Source organism: Limulus polyphemus, unplaced genomic scaffold (genome assembly GCF_000517525.1).
Source record: "Limulus polyphemus unplaced genomic scaffold, Limulus_polyphemus-2.1.2 Scaffold6750, whole genome shotgun sequence".
NCBI classification, from domain to species: domain Eukaryota; kingdom Metazoa; phylum Arthropoda; class Merostomata; order Xiphosura; family Limulidae; genus Limulus; species Limulus polyphemus.
In genome coordinates, this window is record NW_013672360.1 from 13,771 (window position 1) to 34,091 (window position 20,321).

General features: G+C 30.0%; 1 protein-coding gene across 1 annotated transcript in view; it reads right to left on the bottom strand.

The window, feature by feature from the left end:
• LOC106474040 (importin subunit alpha-3-like) overlaps positions 1-20,321 on the bottom strand; it is a 35,601-nt gene that overhangs the window by 6,316 nt on the left and 8,964 nt on the right. Inside the window, exons 4-10 of the mRNA XM_013934723.2 lie at positions 17,270-17,355; positions 16,802-16,888; positions 14,612-14,826; positions 14,263-14,325; positions 11,815-11,883; positions 8,846-8,974; positions 910-1,014 (exon numbers count right to left, since the gene is read on the bottom strand). Coding sequence (XP_013790177.1) covers positions 910-1,014; positions 8,846-8,974; positions 11,815-11,883; positions 14,263-14,325; positions 14,612-14,826; positions 16,802-16,888; positions 17,270-17,355 — 754 coding nt within the window. The remainder of the gene's footprint in view (positions 1-909; positions 1,015-8,845; positions 8,975-11,814; positions 11,884-14,262; positions 14,326-14,611; positions 14,827-16,801; positions 16,889-17,269; positions 17,356-20,321) is intronic.

Genomic DNA, 20,321 nt, shown 5'->3' on the forward strand with positions numbered 1-20,321 from the left:
AATGTCCTATAACTATCATAATTTTTCTGGCTTTCTAACTATGCAATATGAGCCATTAATATTTCAGCTAAGCTCCTCAATGTGTTTCCCATAGAAATAAAGTTTGAACTGCAAGTGAAATAGACAATTTTCTCTACATAATACATAATTTGATAGATTAAATGATACAGATAACTATTGGCAATTTGTGAAAGAAAGGATGTGACAGGTAGGCATGGCAAGACGGGTCTGATTTTCTAGTTTATGGCTCTTTAGCTAAATAAGATTTAAGGCTACAAAAATTATACTTTGCTTGAGTAATAACTATATTATAATGAATAATTTGTGTTAAATTCCATACTTCTTGGAGGGGTGGTAAATAAATTAGAGAAGAGAGAAGACCGATAGAGCAAATGCCACAATTTTCATACTAGGGGAGATTGAGGATTTCTTAAAAAATATTTCCTTATAAAATTAAGAACTTAAAATTTATATAGTATTAAAATTTGATTTAATAGCTACATTTTGATGCTAAGTATATTTTTATACATTGATAATAAAGTAGCTTAATTACATTTTGAATGTAACTTTGTAAAAGGTTATAACATGCACATTTTGACCTACCTAATGCAAAAGGTTAAACACTTCCTAGCAAAACTTCTTAATGGTTACAAACCCTAAACTCTCCCAAGAAACGTTTTTTTTTGTTTTACTTTCTACATACTAAATGTTTGCCTAGAAAAACCAGTTATTAATTATTATACCCTACATTTCAAAACATTACGTGAATGGTAACTATGTGCTAAATCTATGACCTTCCACATCTGCAAATTAATTCCAGTATTGCACATTATGCAGATGACACTTGCTCAGTTTAAACCAGTAAAAAAGTTCAGAACTACATGCAAAAAATTGTAGTTGATAGCTTACTCGATTGAGGTGATCTATTATCATTGGAATTAGACCTGCATCTATAACTGCTTGCACCTGTTGATGGTTTCCTGCTGTCACATTAGAAAGGAACCACACAGCTTCCTGAAGAAAATATCTCTCATTGTTATCAGATTCAATTATAAACAAACCAAGCATTGAGTTCTCTGAAAATGTGCCTAGGCAATAACTTGGATTAATTACTTATTGTAAATAAATACCAACAACATAGAAAAAGAGCAGTTTATTGCTAAAATTTAGTATTTATGATTAAAATGCTACTGACTCAGTTTCATTTACAAAAAGTTTTAAACTAATATGCAATAAATATTGAAAGCACAAGTTTTTAAAGATAAATGGGTCAAAACACTTAGAATTATTCCGTAATATCACTACTTTATGCCATTTGAGAATGGAACCCAAAACATTAAAACACATGGAAATAACAAACAAGCAACAGTGATTAGGAATATTATGCAAAATCTCGTACATTTCAGTGAAAAAAAAAAAATATTTTACAGAAGCTATAATATTGCATTTTTGTTAAGCAGAGATATCTTGATATAGTAGAACAGCAATGAAAATTGGAGAAATAAAGCAAGTATTGGTAACAATTTATAATATACAGTGACTACAAAAACTTACATTTACATGTTTCATAAATCACATCTATTAAAAAAAAAGCATATATATATGAACATGCCAGCTTGGTAGTTGTGGAATCACAAGTCTAAAAAGTAATTCAATATTATTTGGTAACAAGGCAAAACTAAACATTTTTTTAAAAATGAAAACTTTGTTCAGAATAACAATTTTTGGAACTTTATATGTTTTAGCTATTACTTTACAAAAAAATCTGAGTAATAAAATTTATTAGACTTGGCTCCACACAAAATTAAAAACTTTCTATCATACATAAAATATGTTGTATCCATGCAAAAAAATTATTTTATTTGTATACAGTTATGTTCTGAAATGAGGTATTAAAAACAATAATGATACTCCTTTTCATCGTAAGACTTTCATTTTTTATATTATTGTGTGCCAAAAACATTATAAATGTAACTAACAAACTTTTTTCCCAATAAAACTAAAAGTTTTCTGTGTTTTTATTCCTGAAAATTTACTTACGATTATTGACATACAAATGAAAATAACTGTAAAAAAAATATGAAAGAAATGTCAAACTAAATATTATTACTGACCAGACAGTTACAACTTATACAACCAATGTAACAACCAAGCATCGAGGGCAAGTACAAATGTGTAAAAATAGTAAATCTGACGGTTAGCTAAGGCTGTAAATAAATTTACATATACGGTTGCATATTTTGAGTGATTGTCCATACATGAGAACAACAGAGAAATTGTAATATTTGGTGAGAGGGTGTTAAGTCTGTATTACAATTTCATGTGTCAGAAAACAGCATAGGATATTCATTTAATCATAGTTTTACTTTCAAGATCTTAATTTCTCCTATAAAGGAAATTCAGGGCTTCTTTACTGAGCCTTAGTGGTTTGTATCATGATAATATTATGTTTAGAACTTTCTGGTATGAAATTGCTGGAAAGCTTTGATCCTCTATTTTGAATCTCTGATTACTCTCAAAAACTTGGTATTTTAAAAACAGTAATTTGTGTTCTTAAGCAGTGAGCCTGGTTTGACAACGCTGTTAACTGACATGATACTAAAACTATCCGAGGTTTACGGCACTTCCAAATATTAAAAACAAAAATGTCATAAACATGTTTGAAGTTTAATGAGAAGTTTAAACTGGTACTATTTATCTTTGGTATGTTATGTCATTCAAAAACATAAAAACAAATTGAAACTACTATCTATCATTATTAAAAATTATTCTATGTCAAAACTGCTCTGTATAATCAAATTTTTTGTTCATGCATTAAGAAAATTCAACCATCCTGTGTGCAATACCTTTTGTAAAAGATGGTCAGTAACTACTTAAATAATAATATCAAAAGAATGTAAGAACATCTGGTCTAAAAGACAATTTGGTTTGTGTACATAATAATAAAAATTGCAGTGTGAACCCCGAGCCTAATTCTTATAACATTTGTAATATATATATATATATTTTGTAGTTTGAGTCTATATGAGGTAACTTTTAAAAGATGTGTTAGAAAATTTATTTTGGTGGTTATATTTACCTAGAAGAATTATACCATTACCTTCATTAGGTTTAGTAGCAACTAAACCAATTTCTTTACTCACTAACTGTTTTGTTTTTCACAAAAAAAACATAGGTATAGGGAAGATAATCTGTTACATACAAAGGAAATTATTCTAATAAATTGGGAACATGAAGTTTAATCCTGCACATTTGGGCATGGCACTTGTACAGGATTACATTCAAAATTTAATTAAACAGGTTAGTTTATAAGAAAAAAAACATTATCTAACTTTCTAACTTCGTAATTTCAAAAATGAAACATCTTAGAAAATATCAGTTTTCATTTTTCCATGTCATGTGGCAGGTCCCAGTTCCATTTTCTTCACTTCAGAATTTTCTAACTTGAAATAGAGACTGCTGCAGTTTCCAAAAAATTACAAACACAAATGTAATTACAAGTGAAAGGATCTAAAATGTGAATTTCCTAACTTCTTGATTTGCTGGGATATCAATAAATGTGTGAAATCCACCAGAGAAGATCCTCTTTTCTCTTTTTGACTTTCTGGATTGTTTTGCTAATTAAATTTATATGGCTAATGGATATGTTTATAACCATCAGAAAGAGAAAAATTATCCTCTAAATAAGGCTTATGATAGTTATTTGACTTTAGTAAGTAAGTACACAGTTTGTGCAAGCTAATGCAGGCGTTATATAGTATCCAGGTGGATTGGGATGGACATGCTTTGATTGGTTGTTCATTGGACAGGACCAGGATAAAACAACCAATCAACCCACATCCATCTTAATCCACCTGGATACTATATAAGGCCTGTAATAGCTTGCACAAACTGACCTGAAGATGAAAGGCAGAAAAATTTGGAAACATCATCCTCTACACTCGAGCTGCACAAGTAAATTGTACAGTGACAAATACTTTCCACAAGTGTTTCTCTAATAGACAGTTGCTGCCAATTTCACGGTTAACTTACCACTATTCATTCCTGCAGCCAGTTAATACCTTTCAAACCAAGAATCATTTAATTTCATTGCTTTACAGCTCCCTTTAGATTCCTTCAGAGTAAGGGAAAAGGCATTCATCAGAACAGGATAGATTTGTGTGCACCAAATTATAGTATGCATGTCAAATTACACAGTCATGCCTCAAGATGTGCTTGTGCTATTAAGTTATTTTAATTTTTTTCTTTACACTTACCAATAAATAGAAAACAAGAAACTTTGTACTTATGCTTGGAATATTGGTTTTCGTACTCATAAGAAGGGAACAGACAACTTACTGTAACCATACTTTTTTGGTATTGATTTTGATGCACTCCAAGTTTTTTTTGAAATTCAAATATTCAGTTTAGAAGACAAAATATTATCAAACATTAATAACAGAATGTCCCTAAAACTACTCTTATTTAAGCTTTCAAACTAAACTACAAATGAGTTAAAACTTCCAATTACTGGTTGAGGCCTAATAATTCAAACCATGCTGAGTAAAGTAGCATCTTCTAATTTTATTGGTTGTAAATAATACAACAGAAAATGTCAGAGAGAATTACTGACATTTTTTGAAAGACAAAATGTGATATAAGAGGTGTGGCATGTGGTTTCACTTTATTGTATATATCTCAGTAAAGCAATAAGTGTAGAAGCTATAATTTTATATTTTTGCTTGTATTCATATGTAGTCTAAGTGTGTAATTCATTGGAGGTTTATAAGATCACACATGGGTAGAATGAAAATCTGTAACTGGCAATTTGAAGAAAAAACTAATATTAAGAACTTATTTAAATACTTCTTTTTGAAATTATGAAGTTAAACTTTATACAACATTGAAAGCTGAATTATAAACTGTGTTTCAATGCCAAGTTTATTGACATACATTGATAACAAAATGTTTTAATTAAATTTTTAATGTAGCTTTTTTGTAAAGAGGTTATGACATGGGCATTTTGACCGTCATACACATAGGGTTAATGTATACTAAAAGTTTGTCTAATTTCATGAAGATACCCATAACACTTACTAAACTGATGAAAGTAAGTATTCACAACTTCTCAAATCAGGGGTCAATCAACCTGACCAAGTCCATTAACTCTATCATGATTGGCATGTACTTTTCAAGTGTTAAGTTCACAAATGCATATCAACTTTCAAAAATGAAGTAACAGATATAATTCTAATTCTACTTGTACAGTTTTTATCATCATATAACATTTATCTAAGGTAATTCACAAAGAAAAAAAGAAGTTCCAACTTTCATTTCTGCATAGCTCTGAAGAGTGTCATCTGCAAACAATTCATTTATTGATTTCTAAAACTTCTGTGACAAAGTATAGGTTAATATTTGGAGAGAAACTATCATCCCTTGAAACTGTAATGATTCACGTCTTGTTTTTTTAATATGATTTTCCTTCTCTTCGAGTAGTTTTATTACTACACCCTTCATTGTCACCCTTTTATGATGTTGCAGAATCTGGTCTGAACAATTATAATGAAGCTCAGCTTTGAAAATAGCTAGAACCAATAGTTACAAACAATTGGGTGTAAGAGACTAATATATATATATATCTATGTCAATATACAATAAATAGTTGTTTTAGCATTAATTTGTGGTTTGTTGAGGGGTGAACAATGGATTCTAATGCAAAGTATACAACATTTAAGAACAAATCACAAATCTCAAAATTTGTTATTGTTCCTTTTAACATTATTGTCCTTCCTGAAAATATTTTTGTATGTTAAGTTATAAATGGCAGGAATATTCTCCTATGGCAAGATGTCAGGTAAGTATAGTTAAGTTCAGTGACTACGGTAAGCCAAGGATACCCACATTGGGCCATAGTAAATACCCACTACTGTTAAAGTACTCAGTATCTATAGGTTCAGTGGGTGGGGGCCCTCAGTCAGGGTGTGGAATGTTCTGGGAGGTCTTGTGCTGAGAAACTACAACAGGTATATAGAAATTAACAAGACAAGATTTGGGATGGTTCTCTGATTGATACAAAAATAATAGTTACAGAGAATGTTGTGCACAAATACATTTATAGTTTGTATCAAATCTCAACTCTATGGTCAATGGAAGACTTGGTCTCTTGATAGTTCAAGCATCCATTCTCTATGGATACAACATCAACAGATGACTAGTATGCCACTGTTGCACAGGGGTAAAGACAGTGGGATGCTCTCATAATAATCTATTCTATGATGCCTAGAATTCACCTGCCACCAGGTCACAGCCCTGACCTTTTCACATGAGCAGCAGTGGTTGATACAGCCAATTACAGCTGGAATACCACAGAAAAAGTTGACAATAAATAAAGACAATACTTTTAGCTCCATTTGAGTGCCATATAGGTTACAAAAAACTATGGTTTGTTTCCAACTGATATCATGTAATGCACAGGTTCCCATTTATCATCACAAGATGATATATATAAATTATTACAGATGTTAATAAATACATAACTTTCCCTTTGTTATTCCAGAAAATAATCTTTAATAAGTATACAGGTTTGAACATATTAACAGTCACAGTCTTTTTAACTCTAGAATGCCAGGGTGGTTAGTTTAATAGTATACAGGTTTAATTTGTATGGCATTCTAAGGTTAAGTATGGTATGATAAGAATTTAACAATTTATCATATCTCTTACGATAATTATTAAACTTTATTTTATTTCAACGATATTTTAACTTCAAACTGGTGTTCTGTAGTACCTAGTATTAATACCCATATTTGTATCACACATTTCCACCTAAAATTCAACTAATTCTACTAGTCAAAAAGAAAAAACGGAGGGATCAGAAAACATGTTCAGCCACTGTAGGCAACATTCACTGCTACCCCACTGTGGCAATGAAACATGAGGACAGACTGGTTGGACTCTTCCAAATACTTAATTGTAAACTATGAGCTATTAACAATACTGAATACTTATCTTCCTGGATCCTTGAATCTTTTTTTCATCACATCATAAAAAGCTCACAATTAACACTTAAAATAATATAAAGCTAATACTACTGTCAAATACTTAAAGGTCAAAGCTTTATCAACTAAACTAAGTGCTAGCTTTAAGAAATAAGTATATTAATAATTTTAATTACATTTAAACTACTTTAATACTGTTACGGCAATGATGTTTTCCTTGGATATTACAAATATCTGTACAGGGTATACAAATATAGATATATAAAAAGTCACACATTCCATAGTTTAAAATGTTACCTCTTTTACTCGGCTGGGGGTCTTGTTCCTAATCACCGACTCTCTAAAGCCTCAGATGCACTCTATTCTCTATCTCAGTTTTCTCAAGCCCAGCATTAGACACACACACACACACACATGCATACAAAGAAATAGTAAAAATAACATAAAACATATAGTAATAGCTAAGTATATCAACATTATGTCCAACAACTATATTTTACAAACTACTCTTAAAAAATATCATAATTAGTGAGGTCAAATGAGAGCAACTGCTGTCCAGTATCATCATGTCCCTCAAAATAAACTTAGTTATCATCTAGTTTTTTTACTACTTACTAAGTCATCATAAGTAAAAAAAAAAAAAAAAAAAAATTATAGTTAGTGTTGTATTAATGGTGTTATTTAACAAAGCTTTGACAATATTTTGTCTTATATATTTTTTTATATTTTCGTATATTATGCCGATGCTTTTAATCTGCCAACTGTCTTCAGCCTAACTTTATGTTTGCTGCTGAAATTATTAAAAATTTAGTGGCTTACTTTTTAGTTTCTGGTATAGTCACAAATACATAGTTACAGGTATATGTTATTCCATATCAATAACCATTAGTTTACGATGACTGTTTTACTGGTAGTGTATTCAAAGTATTAAAATACTAGTTTGCATATAAAAGATTACCTATCTGATTGGACAATTATTACTACCAGTGACATTAAATAGACAATATTTATACAAAGGGTTGAGTACACTGTATAAAAGTGGAATCATAGTGGAAAGGATGTATCAGAGCCACATACTGACATTATTTGATATTTCGCAAGTAAGTACAGAATGTGTATCAATCTGGGGTTTTAGGACCAACAAGAAAGAGATCTGTAAGAAGTTCTACCCCAGGTGTGTTAAACAAAGTGTGGCATCTTGTAAGAAGTGAAAATCCATGAACACAAAGGTCAGTGACAAAATTCATCCTTACGTCCCAAACAATAACATGCAACACAATAAAGAAAGATCTCCACCAGGAAAGGGAATACACGTCATGTATGCAAGTTGCTTCCACGATGTACTTGTTCAGCTATCATATACCTCAAGCAGCTGAAGAATGAAATGGGTATTCATGCTATTCCATATGATGATATATTAGTCAAGTTTCCATACACAGCACCTATGGATTTATGTGCAATTAGAACTGAAGAAATGGCCAATGAGAAACTATCTTCTTCTTGGATTATGGAAAACAAGGAATGAATGACAGTATGTTTCATATGACAGTCTCATGATGAAGCCTTTTGAAATAAAAACTATGGTAAAGGACTACTGTCAAAATGCACAGCTGTTAGACAGAGCATGACTGGACATGGCAGAAAAGACTGTAATGAAAATGGTCTCAAAAATCATTTTAATATAACATATTCAAACTCTGTACTTCTAGTTAGATCTTTTAGCTCACTATCATTTTACATCTATTTTAGGTATTATTATTATTATATTCAAGTTTTCTTAATCTCATCTTGCAAACAAAACTTTGCTGTACCCTGTAAAACAGGTCAGCATGAAAATAAAATCTTCAAAACAAATAACTACCTACCTTGTTGATTCTTTCTTTTGGGTGTGTTAATAATGCTGGGAAGTGAGACAAAGCATCATAATTAAGCACCACTTGGGTCTGTTCATCAGTTCCAGTGACAATGTTTCCTACAGCCCTTAGAGCTGCTGTCTGCAAAAATAAACTGTGTGTTATCTCATGTTATTTATATTTATTTTACTTCAAAGTGTTTCAGATATAGATTAAATTAACTACTAGGCTATTTAAATACATTTTCAAAAAAGAATAGATAAGAGATGAATAGTTCTGATTCTAGCCTTGAAAGTATTTTTAAAACTGAAAATCAAAAGAAGTCTAGAAATGTGTACATAGTTAGCTATTCTATGTATGTTTCGATTTTTAAGAGATAAGTTATCTTACTTAGTAACATTTTAAAACTCGTGTAGATCAAAGAGACTGAACTTTTTGCCTACAAATATATGCTTTAGTTTGTAAGGAAAACTGGTAGTAACAGAATTAGTCAATATTTTGAAAAGAAGATTTTACCATTAACCATAGTGTCAAAAATATACTTAATTCAGCTGTAATTTTTCACAAATTACTAAAGATTTTGATCCTTGACAATAACAATTCACTGTTAACAGCATACAAAAATACTCCTGTTTGATTTACTTGGTTTGATTAATCAGGGCTTAACAATGAACAATTACTTTACAAGTAGTTTGAAAACTAATTCTTTAAAGCTAGTTTTGCCCAAAACTGTAAAAATTTAATTACCAACACATCTTTTTTTTTTTACAATATCAAAACTTTTGAAGATAACAACATCAAATGGAAGTTGTCTAAAAGCTGGAATAACTTTCTTTCTTGTAATCTATCTACCATACAAATTCTTTCCTCCTTAAAGGGATTATAAATATTTAAATGTTTAGGCATAAGTCAGAAGCCTTTTTTTTTAATCGCTTCTTCAAATAATCTAACTTGATAATAGTTTTTCAAATGCTACATAAGATCAATAAACTAATTTTATTGGCTCCCACACTGTATATTTTGTTGAAAAAATTACTTTTGCAGTTGTTTTTCATTTTACAGTAACTCTTGCTAGTAATTTGGCCCTGATAAGTTTTACAGCAGACTCTCCCTCAGCATGACCTAAAATAGACTAGATAAGTAATTCTTAACTCTATGAGAGCTAGGTTGGTCAATTCAAAACCTACTGGAATAAATGCTTTGAAACTCAAGAATTATTTTCTACAGATAATGTATCTTCTGTAAACAAAATGTCTTATTTTTTATGTGATACTTGTATGAATTCACAGTTTTGAAATTTAAAAAAGATTTCATTGTGACATGTTTCGTAAGAAAAAAAATTCTTACCTCTTTAATTACTAATTTTATGTCTTCTTACATTCTTTAAACTTTTCTATAAAGTTATTTTATAAAACTGTAAAATTTATCTCTATTTTTAGTTGAAAAATGACACCCAGTTTCACAGTATTTAGCAATCACTGTCACAATGAAAATAAATTTATGAATATACCAAAACTATAAGCAAGCTTTTTTAATTTGTTAATCAAGTTTCACTTAATATATATGTCTTAAACCCAATTTATATATTATTTTTTCTACATTTCTTTTCAGTGATTTTCTTTGTCCATTCAAGCAGTTACTTAGATTGATAACAGCTACTGCAAACAAGGCCTAACATAGTGTCCTTGTCATGAAACAAAATTTCATATGGTTGAGTGCAAATGACTTACCTAAGCCTACCTTATCTTGTTCCACAAAAACATTTTCTATCATACTTCAACACCATAATTCAAATTAAATATAACAGGATAAATCAAGCTTTAAGATAAAAAAACAAAGTCAAGACACTTTTTCTTCTAGCAGCATATCACCAAACTAAACTTTTATCATTTTGTTTGATCTATATACAAATCTCTTCTGAACTAGAAGCCTTTTTAGCTTCTACAGCTGTAAAGAATAGAAAATTATCTTTCATTACATTTTAGATCAGTAGCCTATGACTTCTTAAAGTTGAGACATAGCCAATTACATTACACAATGACAACTGAGGTTGAGAAACATTAACTGACTAAAATACAAATAAAACTACATTTGCATTCAAGATACAAGGACAAAGTAGCTCAAAACTATTATGAATTTCCTCCTAGAAGCCAGAAGTGCCATATTATGTTCACAAAAAATTTAGATGTTTGCAAACATTACTGATTTCATTAGGATCATGCTGAAATCTACCCCAAGTCAAAATTAGTGATTTAAATTTTAATGTAGAAAACTCAACAAATAAGATTTTTATTGAATAAATCTAAAATCTGAAGGTTTTTTTTTATGTATGGAAAAAGAACTACATATATATTTTCTATACTTTTTTTTGTTAATTCAATGATGCAACTTTCTTGAAGGCAGGATGGACTCGTCTCAGCATGCATAAGAGAGTGAATTAACAAGTATTATCTCTTTGTATTTGTTTTACCAACATATACTTTATTGGAACTTTAACAAAGTGGGCTAGTGCAAGATGTTATTTAATAAACCTGTGATTATAGTTTTGGTTATACATAAATAAGCATGTGAGAAACCTGGTTTTCAGGTCAATGTTATTTTGTGTAATGGCACAGTATACAGTTTTGTCCTATTGTATTTTTTCATTATAAACTGTAAATTTATCAAACTAATTTAGGTTTAAAAACATTAAATGATTCTCATGCTTTATGTTTTAAGTGTCAACATTTCAGATATCATGACATTTGTCAGTTACTAATTTTTATGAAAGCAAAGGAAGAAATGGCCAGTATAATGTCATCAAAATCATTTAGTTTTATCCTAAATGATAGTTTTGAAGCAATATTACATTTAAAAATCCCAAAATGTTTTTACCAATAACTTATATATTTATGGTTTTAATATAACATTTAATCTGATTACCAAGCAAGAAATATGGGAAGTGACAATACTTTTGTCACAGATTTTTTTTATATACTAACCTGAACCTTAACTTCTTTATGGCTGAGAAATGGAACAAGATGAGGCACCACACCAGAATCAATTACCATCTGAAACATCCAATAAGATATTGCCACAATGCTGTCTTTTGCCTTTTGATGTTATTTACTTTTACATTTCTCATTTATTGTTCTATAAATACATTTCTAGTTTAAACTTAATAGTAACCTATTCAATCAGTTTCTTCATATATTCTAGATGCTAGAGCTGGCCCATGAGTTTGAAATCAAATATATTTAACTCAAACTGCACAAGTACATGTAAACTTACAGTAGAGTGTAAACAGATTCTAAGCCTTGAATGAATAGGTATCCATGGTTCACATACTAGACCAGGAACATAACTGCAGGACATTTTCAAGACATTTTTGTCCCTGCACCCAAAAACATCAATTATTTAGAGCAGTAGAAGTATTCACTCATACCTACTAAGTTTACTTCACAATTATTAATGGAATACCAGAACAAATGAGCATACAAATCCTTCTATGAAAAAGACTAAGCAATGGAACTCAAAATAAGAACTCTTTGCAATATGAAAGTATGGAAATGGATAATATAAAGCCAAGAACTTTAAACACAAGTCTACAGCCATGCTTTACAGCACACAAAACTGCTTTGCTGTATGTGTTGTAAACTAAAGATAACAAAACATTTCCCCACTCCACATATTACCATCCACTGAAGTCTGGTTAATTAAATTACCTTATATGTGCTTCTAGCTGAAATGGAAACCACATACTGAACATATATAGTAACAAAGCTGGCTTAGATACAATTACCTTCGCAAATATAACTTGTTGTTTGAGAAAATAAGGTGATGATGAATCATGAGAAACAGGATTTAAAATAGTGAATAAATAATGACTCAAAATAAAAATGTTTTACTTACTGACACTATAAAATTTCTGATTAGAATATCTTTTTGGAGGAATTACAGATTTCTAGAATTCTTGATTATAATTTTTCAAGGTCCTTTTAGACCTAGGTATTTATTTCACTCATATGAACCCTGTATACCACAGACAACAAAGAGACAGAAAGACTGAATGTCTTGTATAAAATCTCAGCTGATTAGTTAGAAGATTTGTAACACAAATAACATCACAGTTCTAGTGAGGGAATAGATTAAGAACTCTACCTACAGCTGTCTTCATTTCCATTGAAATTCAAGGTTTTACTTTTCAAATTTTTATGGAAAAAAATAAATAATTGTTTGTGCATTTATGGAGAAACATCTAATTTTAAGCTTCCTATAAATAAGTACTAATGAAGAAATATTCTTCCTTTCACTCCATTAAAGCCACAGCATCATCAAGATTACAGATGAAATCTTTAAAAACATACATATCATTATTTCCAGCATTGAAAAGTTCAGTTCTACAATAAGATAGTTTTAATAGTTAAAAAAAACTTTTCTACTATAAATGCAATAAAAAAACCTATGACACTACCAATTTCATAAAATTATAAAAAATTGCGGTTTCAATGCTGAAAGCCTGTGAAATATCAAAAAATAAACAGGCCTAAAAACTGTTATAAAATTTCTTTAGTTAAATTGTTTTTATAACAATCTTTAGGCCTATTTGTTTTCCAATATTTTGCCAGCTTTTGGCATTTACACTATAACTTTTACAGTATTATACTACCCATATATATATAAATAGCTTCTACAGAATCTTTGGTCTCATATTGTCCAGCCCAATTGATGAGTTCAGGTATTGAATGAAAAGCTTATTGGGCAGTGACTTGTGGGAGACAAAAGAATAGATATGAAATAAAAAATAGGCAGTTAACTTGTTTTTATAACAACATTTCAAAGAGGTAGCAAATAAGTTTGGTGAAACATTGATTAACTGAGTAATTAACAAAATGTACAGTCTTACTTTAAAGTAACTTTATGTAGTGAGTTTGCATATGAGTTATATAGAAAGAAAATGTTGCACGTTTCTGATGAATCAGCATAGAACTACTTACATCACGAACCCCAACCATGGTTCTCTCTGGTAAGGTTAATCTTTGCCACTCATTGTCACCTTCAAAACTTAATGAAGGATAGCAATAGAACACATAACATGTACACAATGAAGATGTTAAACTTGGATGCAATGTGTATTGCTAATGTAAACTGGTTACTTCAAGCAGTTCCTTTATATTAGGACCAACAGCACAAACCAAAATCACATAATGATTTATTCTCAAATATCACTAATGTTAATCTAATAATAAGAGAAAGATTTTCAAACCCACAGATACAATAGAACAGGAAGTGATAGGACTGAGATAAATATTTACTGAAGTTCTAGCTAATATCCTAACAACTAATGACCCTAACATTCCCCATATTTTCTCTCTGGATTTAGGCAAAACTTGAGAATAACCCATAGAGACTTCAAAAAGTCAAAAAATTGCATACATGGTTAAACTTACCTGTACCAGTTCATTTCCTCCATCAGTTAGGTAAGATATTGCCCAAAAAGTATCTACTAAAATCTGCAAAAAAAGTCAATTACCAAACAGTTATATTTTCAACAGCTCAATTTTTACTGTAAAATAAGCATTTTTCTTTTAGAATAATTAAAACATTTTACAAAAGCCTATTCTACTATTTTTAAATACTTATTCAAAATTATTAAAACAAAAAACATGTTTAGCACTTATATGAGATTATATTATTAGAAATACATTTCAGAATAAAAATGAATAAATCTGATTTTAGCATAAATATGCAAGAAAATACCAAAGAACTTGTTTAAGTATACAAAAAGTCAACAGTTACATTGATATCTGTGTGATGTATTAGCATGCATAGAACAGGAAGAATCTCTGAAACTGCTTCTTTGGGTGGTGGTGGTTCTTTATTTCGACAAAGGTTAACTATCACCCAGGTGATGTTTCTGAGGAAAGAAAGTGGGGTGTCAGGTTTGATCAAGGCAAGAAGAGGTGGAATTACACCAGCTCTGATAACAAAATCTCGAAGCTGAGGTCCATCTCCTACAGAAAAAAAACAATGTACAAAAGTTATTGGTTTCATTCTTTTCTAAAGTATTACATATAAAGCAAAACAAACAGATATAAATTTGATTGACAGACTCTTCTGGCAATTAACATGTAAAATTCTAAATAAAGCTCGCTCACTGAATTGTGAAAAAGCTACACTTAATGTAAGTTTCTCCAAATTCATTAATTTTTATTTTTATTTAAAATTAATCTTCAAATGTTTTTTATTTACTTTTAAGTATTAAAATATTCATCCAATACTCATTCCTTTGTATGTACAATGAAGTTAATCACACTTTGTGAAAATGATGTTCCACAACCTGTGCTGTCCTTCAGAACTACTTCCTTCATCATTGACTCTGATTAGTTTAATGATCACGATTATGCACTAATTCCCAACTTCATAATTTTCATAATAATGAGCTTCTAACAATGGATGGTAAGTCCAATTTAAAAACATACACTTTATCCTCCACTTTATGTGGACACTGCCTTGCAACACCACGTTTAAGCATTCTAAAGTCAATAAATCCAATGTGAAATAATTTTTTATTTAAAGAATCAAGGAAAACAAAGACAATTGTATGTTTCATAATGACTGCAATTACAGTTATCAATGTTTTTTATTAAGTATTAAGGTTTGTTAAGCAAGGTTTTTCCCATGCCTTTTTTCTTTTCACATGTTTCCTATCCAACATGCAAAGTAATTTTCATTTTAAGATTAAAAATACTTTTATGCACCAGAAAAGTTTAGAATTTCAAATGTGTAATCTTTATAACATCCAGACAATTAAAAAATATTTCTTAAGAAAACATTTTATACTTTATCTCTTATTTTCACTAATCAATCTCTGTATGGGTTCAGTCTATTTGACCAATCTCATATGGTTAAAATTAAAAGAAACTTTCTGTTCATTTGTGTGGTTTTCAACATTGGTAGGATACAATGAACATAGTAAAAGTGAAGAAAAAATATGTAGGGGCAAAATTCCCACTTTATAAACTTTTGCCCTCTGATATGATTAATTTTAAAATTCAAAATTATAAAGTTGATTAAAATCCTAATTTATATTAGAAGTAAGTTTTTTCTATTCAATACATTTTTTTTACAATAAGTACATTTATTTGAATAAAAATTATTTAAGACAATACAACAGTTATAAAAAGGAAAAGAACTTATCTCTACAAAGTAAGACAGTTTTAACCATACTAACACACTTTGGGCACTATAGCATAGAAGGCCTTTTTAATTCAGTTATTGAACAGAAAAATCTCATTAAATATGTCCTAGTACACAAATTCTGGGTGCCTAAAAGAAATGCGACTGATTGGCTCCTGGCTCAGTGATTTGTTTTTGTAAAATATGTACTTTTCTTGTATATAAAGTAATTTTTTCAATATAATCAAACTCCACAGAAAAAAGTGATACAGTATTTGAATACCCAATAAACATAGAAATACAGTACACAAAGTCCAATCTGACATAATTCTGCAGAAACTTACAGATTTGCAATGTCTGACCACTTACTGATTAAAAACATGAATCAACAAGTAGGCTTTTGGTTACTGAGACATGGCCGAAAAGATTGGAACTGAAACTTTCCAAGGGTTTTACAAATTTTACATTGTACAAAGAAACAGAAGTCTGTACAACTGGTTCACTTTCAAAGCAATGCAAACAATAACTTGCACAAAATAGAAAACTGAGCCACAAATGTTCTTGGGGAAAAGTGAGAATGACCCCCCACCTCTCTGTCTGTCACTGGATAAACCTACCTCCTCATAAACAAAATCTAGATGAAATGCTATTGTACACCCTTTTAATGATAATCTAATTTGGACAAACTACTCTATACTTTCCTTTTGTTAATATTTTCTTTAAAAATTTTTACTTTTAAACTTTTTTTTTACTAATTATAAGAAGATCACATTTTATTTTCCCTTACGCAAAAAATATGATAAAACTTACCTATAATGTTTCCAAGAGCCCAAACAGCTTGCTCGCAAACATTCTGGTGAGGAGACCTAAGAAGATTCAAAAACCAGGGAACAGAACCTGGAAAAAGAGAGTGTCCCTGTTAACCCATACATTAATTTTTGGAGTGTAATAAAACCATATTCTTATAAAACTGGGCAAATATGATAATGTCACAATAATGTTTAATTTCAACAAATGTGAAATAAGTTAAATGTTAAAATTCAAAATAATTTGAATATAGCAAATTAAATTAGAATTTGTACACTTAAATTCAATTTTGAGATAGTGTTTTTTTTAAACTTAAAGTTACCAGTAAAAAATTTCAAAATATTCTGAACTGACTCATTCTCCAAACTAATTTTTCTGTTTTTAGATAGTTGAGTAAAATAAATAAATAACACTTTTGCAGGATAAACAAACTATGCACACTATATGTTAATGCTACTTTTTCATTCTCACCTGCAATGACAACTGCTTGTGTCTGAGCTGAGGTACCTGAAGCAATATTTGTTAAAGCCCATGCTGCTTCAAATTGCAAGGAAGGACTAAAAAAAAGTAAAATAAATAAACCAGATGGATGCATTACTGTATGAAAATCTGTTAACAATAAATTCTCAATTAACATTATGATATAAAAATGTAAATTTCCTGAATATGCATTATCTTGGGTTGTCACTGATGTCCCTTGACTTTTTCCTTCTCACAGTGAACATACTAAAACAAATTGCATGAAACTTAGAACCTTACTAAACAGTATTAGTTTCAAGTTAAAAAAACAACAAAATATAATTTGATTTGGCTACACTGTCATTTTTTACATAGTTAAATTTCAAAAATTTTGTAGGGGGACACTATTTTGAAAAAACATGAAAAAATTTTCCTATCACCTTACAATCAAAATTAGTTTAAATACTATCAGAAAGTTTCATTTTTATATATCCATTCAATTTTAACTTGAATGATATTCACTAACATACTTCTCTTCATAAGTTTGTTTGCTAATTGCAATGGTCACCACTAACAGCTATAAATTGAAAAAAGTACAAACTATAGAAAAATGTGACAAACATTTAGGACCTGACATTTTAGGCTAACTAACAATAGTCTTGGTTAAGATTAGTGTATGTATATATAACATAGTTTCTTTTCAATAAATTATAAGTTCTTTTATTAACCTTATCGCCACAAGTGTCTTTTACTGCACGTGACACGAGGTTTTAGTCTCTTACATTCAAAATTTTTTTAAACTACTTTTTGTTTATGTTATACAAATTAGTATAGCATAAAATTGTAGCTAATAATCCATATTTTAATAGTATACAAGTTTTAAGTTCTTAATTCTAGAAATCAATATTTAAAAAAAAATCCTGAGTTTCCACTAGATTGACCCCTGATACATTTTCTCTAGGTGTCCTCTTCTCTACTTTATCCACCACCCCTCCAATAACTACAAAATTAAATGTATATTACTCACTATAAAAATGTCATTGCTCAGACAAACCATAATTTTATAACCTTCAATTTTGTTTGGCTACATAGCTATCAAACAGAAAATCATACCCACCTCTTGCCACATCATCTCTTTCAGGATTTGTTAATAGTTCTCTCTTACATGTAATTATATATCATCTATAACCAATAGAAAGCCAGTGTTTTCATCAATCAAATGATGTATTATATTACATTGTGTTCTGAACAGATAATAATCAATTTCACTTGTAATACAAGCTTAGTTCCCATGGGAAAGATAACGACTAGCATGGATGAATTTGTAACGGCTCTTGTGGCATAGTTAGAAAGCCAGAAAAATTATGATTGTTAGTGGAAATTGTCTGCTTTTTGCATGTTATTAATCTATGTTCTTTGATGCATTATTTAATTAAATAAAAATTATTTAATGCACTACTACTACTACTATTAGGATAAAAAGTAAGGTTAAGTTATATATATATATATATATATAAAAGAATACTTTGGTAAGTACTTTATTTCTTGTTTTTCATGTTAATTCTTTATTTATTATCATAATAGTAACAAAAACGTAAAAATTGTGATCTCTTTAGGTTAGTTAAGGTTATATCAGATAAAATAAGTAATAATAATATAATAAAAATGTTTCATGAGGCACACACATGAGCAGCTTGTGGACAAGGTAATTCAATATTGTAATGTGAGCTGCACCTTACCCAAGTGATTTATAACATATAATAGTGTGAATAGTAGTTAGACATGATTAAATAGAGTTGTTTAAACATTTGTTTACGAACAAGCTTGGAATGGTCTATTCCTTCATTGGGGGTGTGTCTGCGAGCCTGACTAGTTTTGGAGAATTCCACTCCTCATCAGTGATGCTGGACACTATCACCAATGAAACTTCAGACTAAACCAAGCCTTCATAGTAGTGAGGTATCGAAAATCGAAATGGTGTATTTAAGTCTGATACACTCACAAAAAAGAAACCTATCATTCTATAGGTATTTGAAGAACTTGTAGCATTCCACCACAATTTAATTCTTTATATTGTTAGCCGACACTATTCAACTCTATTCAATTATGTACCAGCTGCCTAGTGTCGGCTAACATTTTGTTAGGCTTAAAATGTTGGTAACCACTGGCTATAGATTTCTCTAGATGAATCGCAATGTGAGTCTTATCGATCACTCTAGATCCCATGAGAAACATACTGCTAGTATATAAACAGGTCACATGACATAATTCTTTTCTTTTCAATATTATCTATTCATTGCAATGACAACAAGAGGTTGTGTAAATGACCCAAACATATTCTGTTATATTTGAGGTAATTTTGTTGTAAAGAAACAAAGACAAACATTACAGAATTCTCTAAAAGTGTATTACTCATATTTTGGAATAAAACTTGGAGACCAAGATAAATCATGGGCTCTGCACAAAGTTTGCGCTGTTTGTGTTGAAGAGTTGAGACAATGGAATAAAGGTTAAAAAAAAGTATTTGCCTTTTGGAATTATAATGGTGGCATGAGCCTAGAAACCATGGAGATCACTGCTATAACAATCAAAATAAGAAAGAAATTTCTTATCCGAACCTTCAATCTGCTACAAGACCTGTTGCTCATAGATCTGATATATCTGTACCTACTTCACCAGAGACTCTTGATACAGTTTCATCTGATTCTGAATCTGATGTCAATTGAAATGATGAAATGGATTGTTTTCAACCTGAGATTTGGGTCTTCCAAAGGATTCTTCAGAGATTTTGGGGCCCATACTTCAGGTTAAGAACTTACTTTCTCCAGGGACATCATTTTACTGGTACAGAAATCATCAGAAAGAGTTATACCATACTTTTTGCAAGAATGTTCACTGGGTTAGTGCAACAATATTGCTGAATTAATACCAGTGTTAGGAGCTGCAGTTTATGAACCATGTGAATCGCGATTGTTCATTGATTCCTCCAAAAGAAGTCTAAAATGTGTTCTTCACAATGGTAACATATATTCATCTGTTCCTATTGCTTATTCAGTTCACTTGA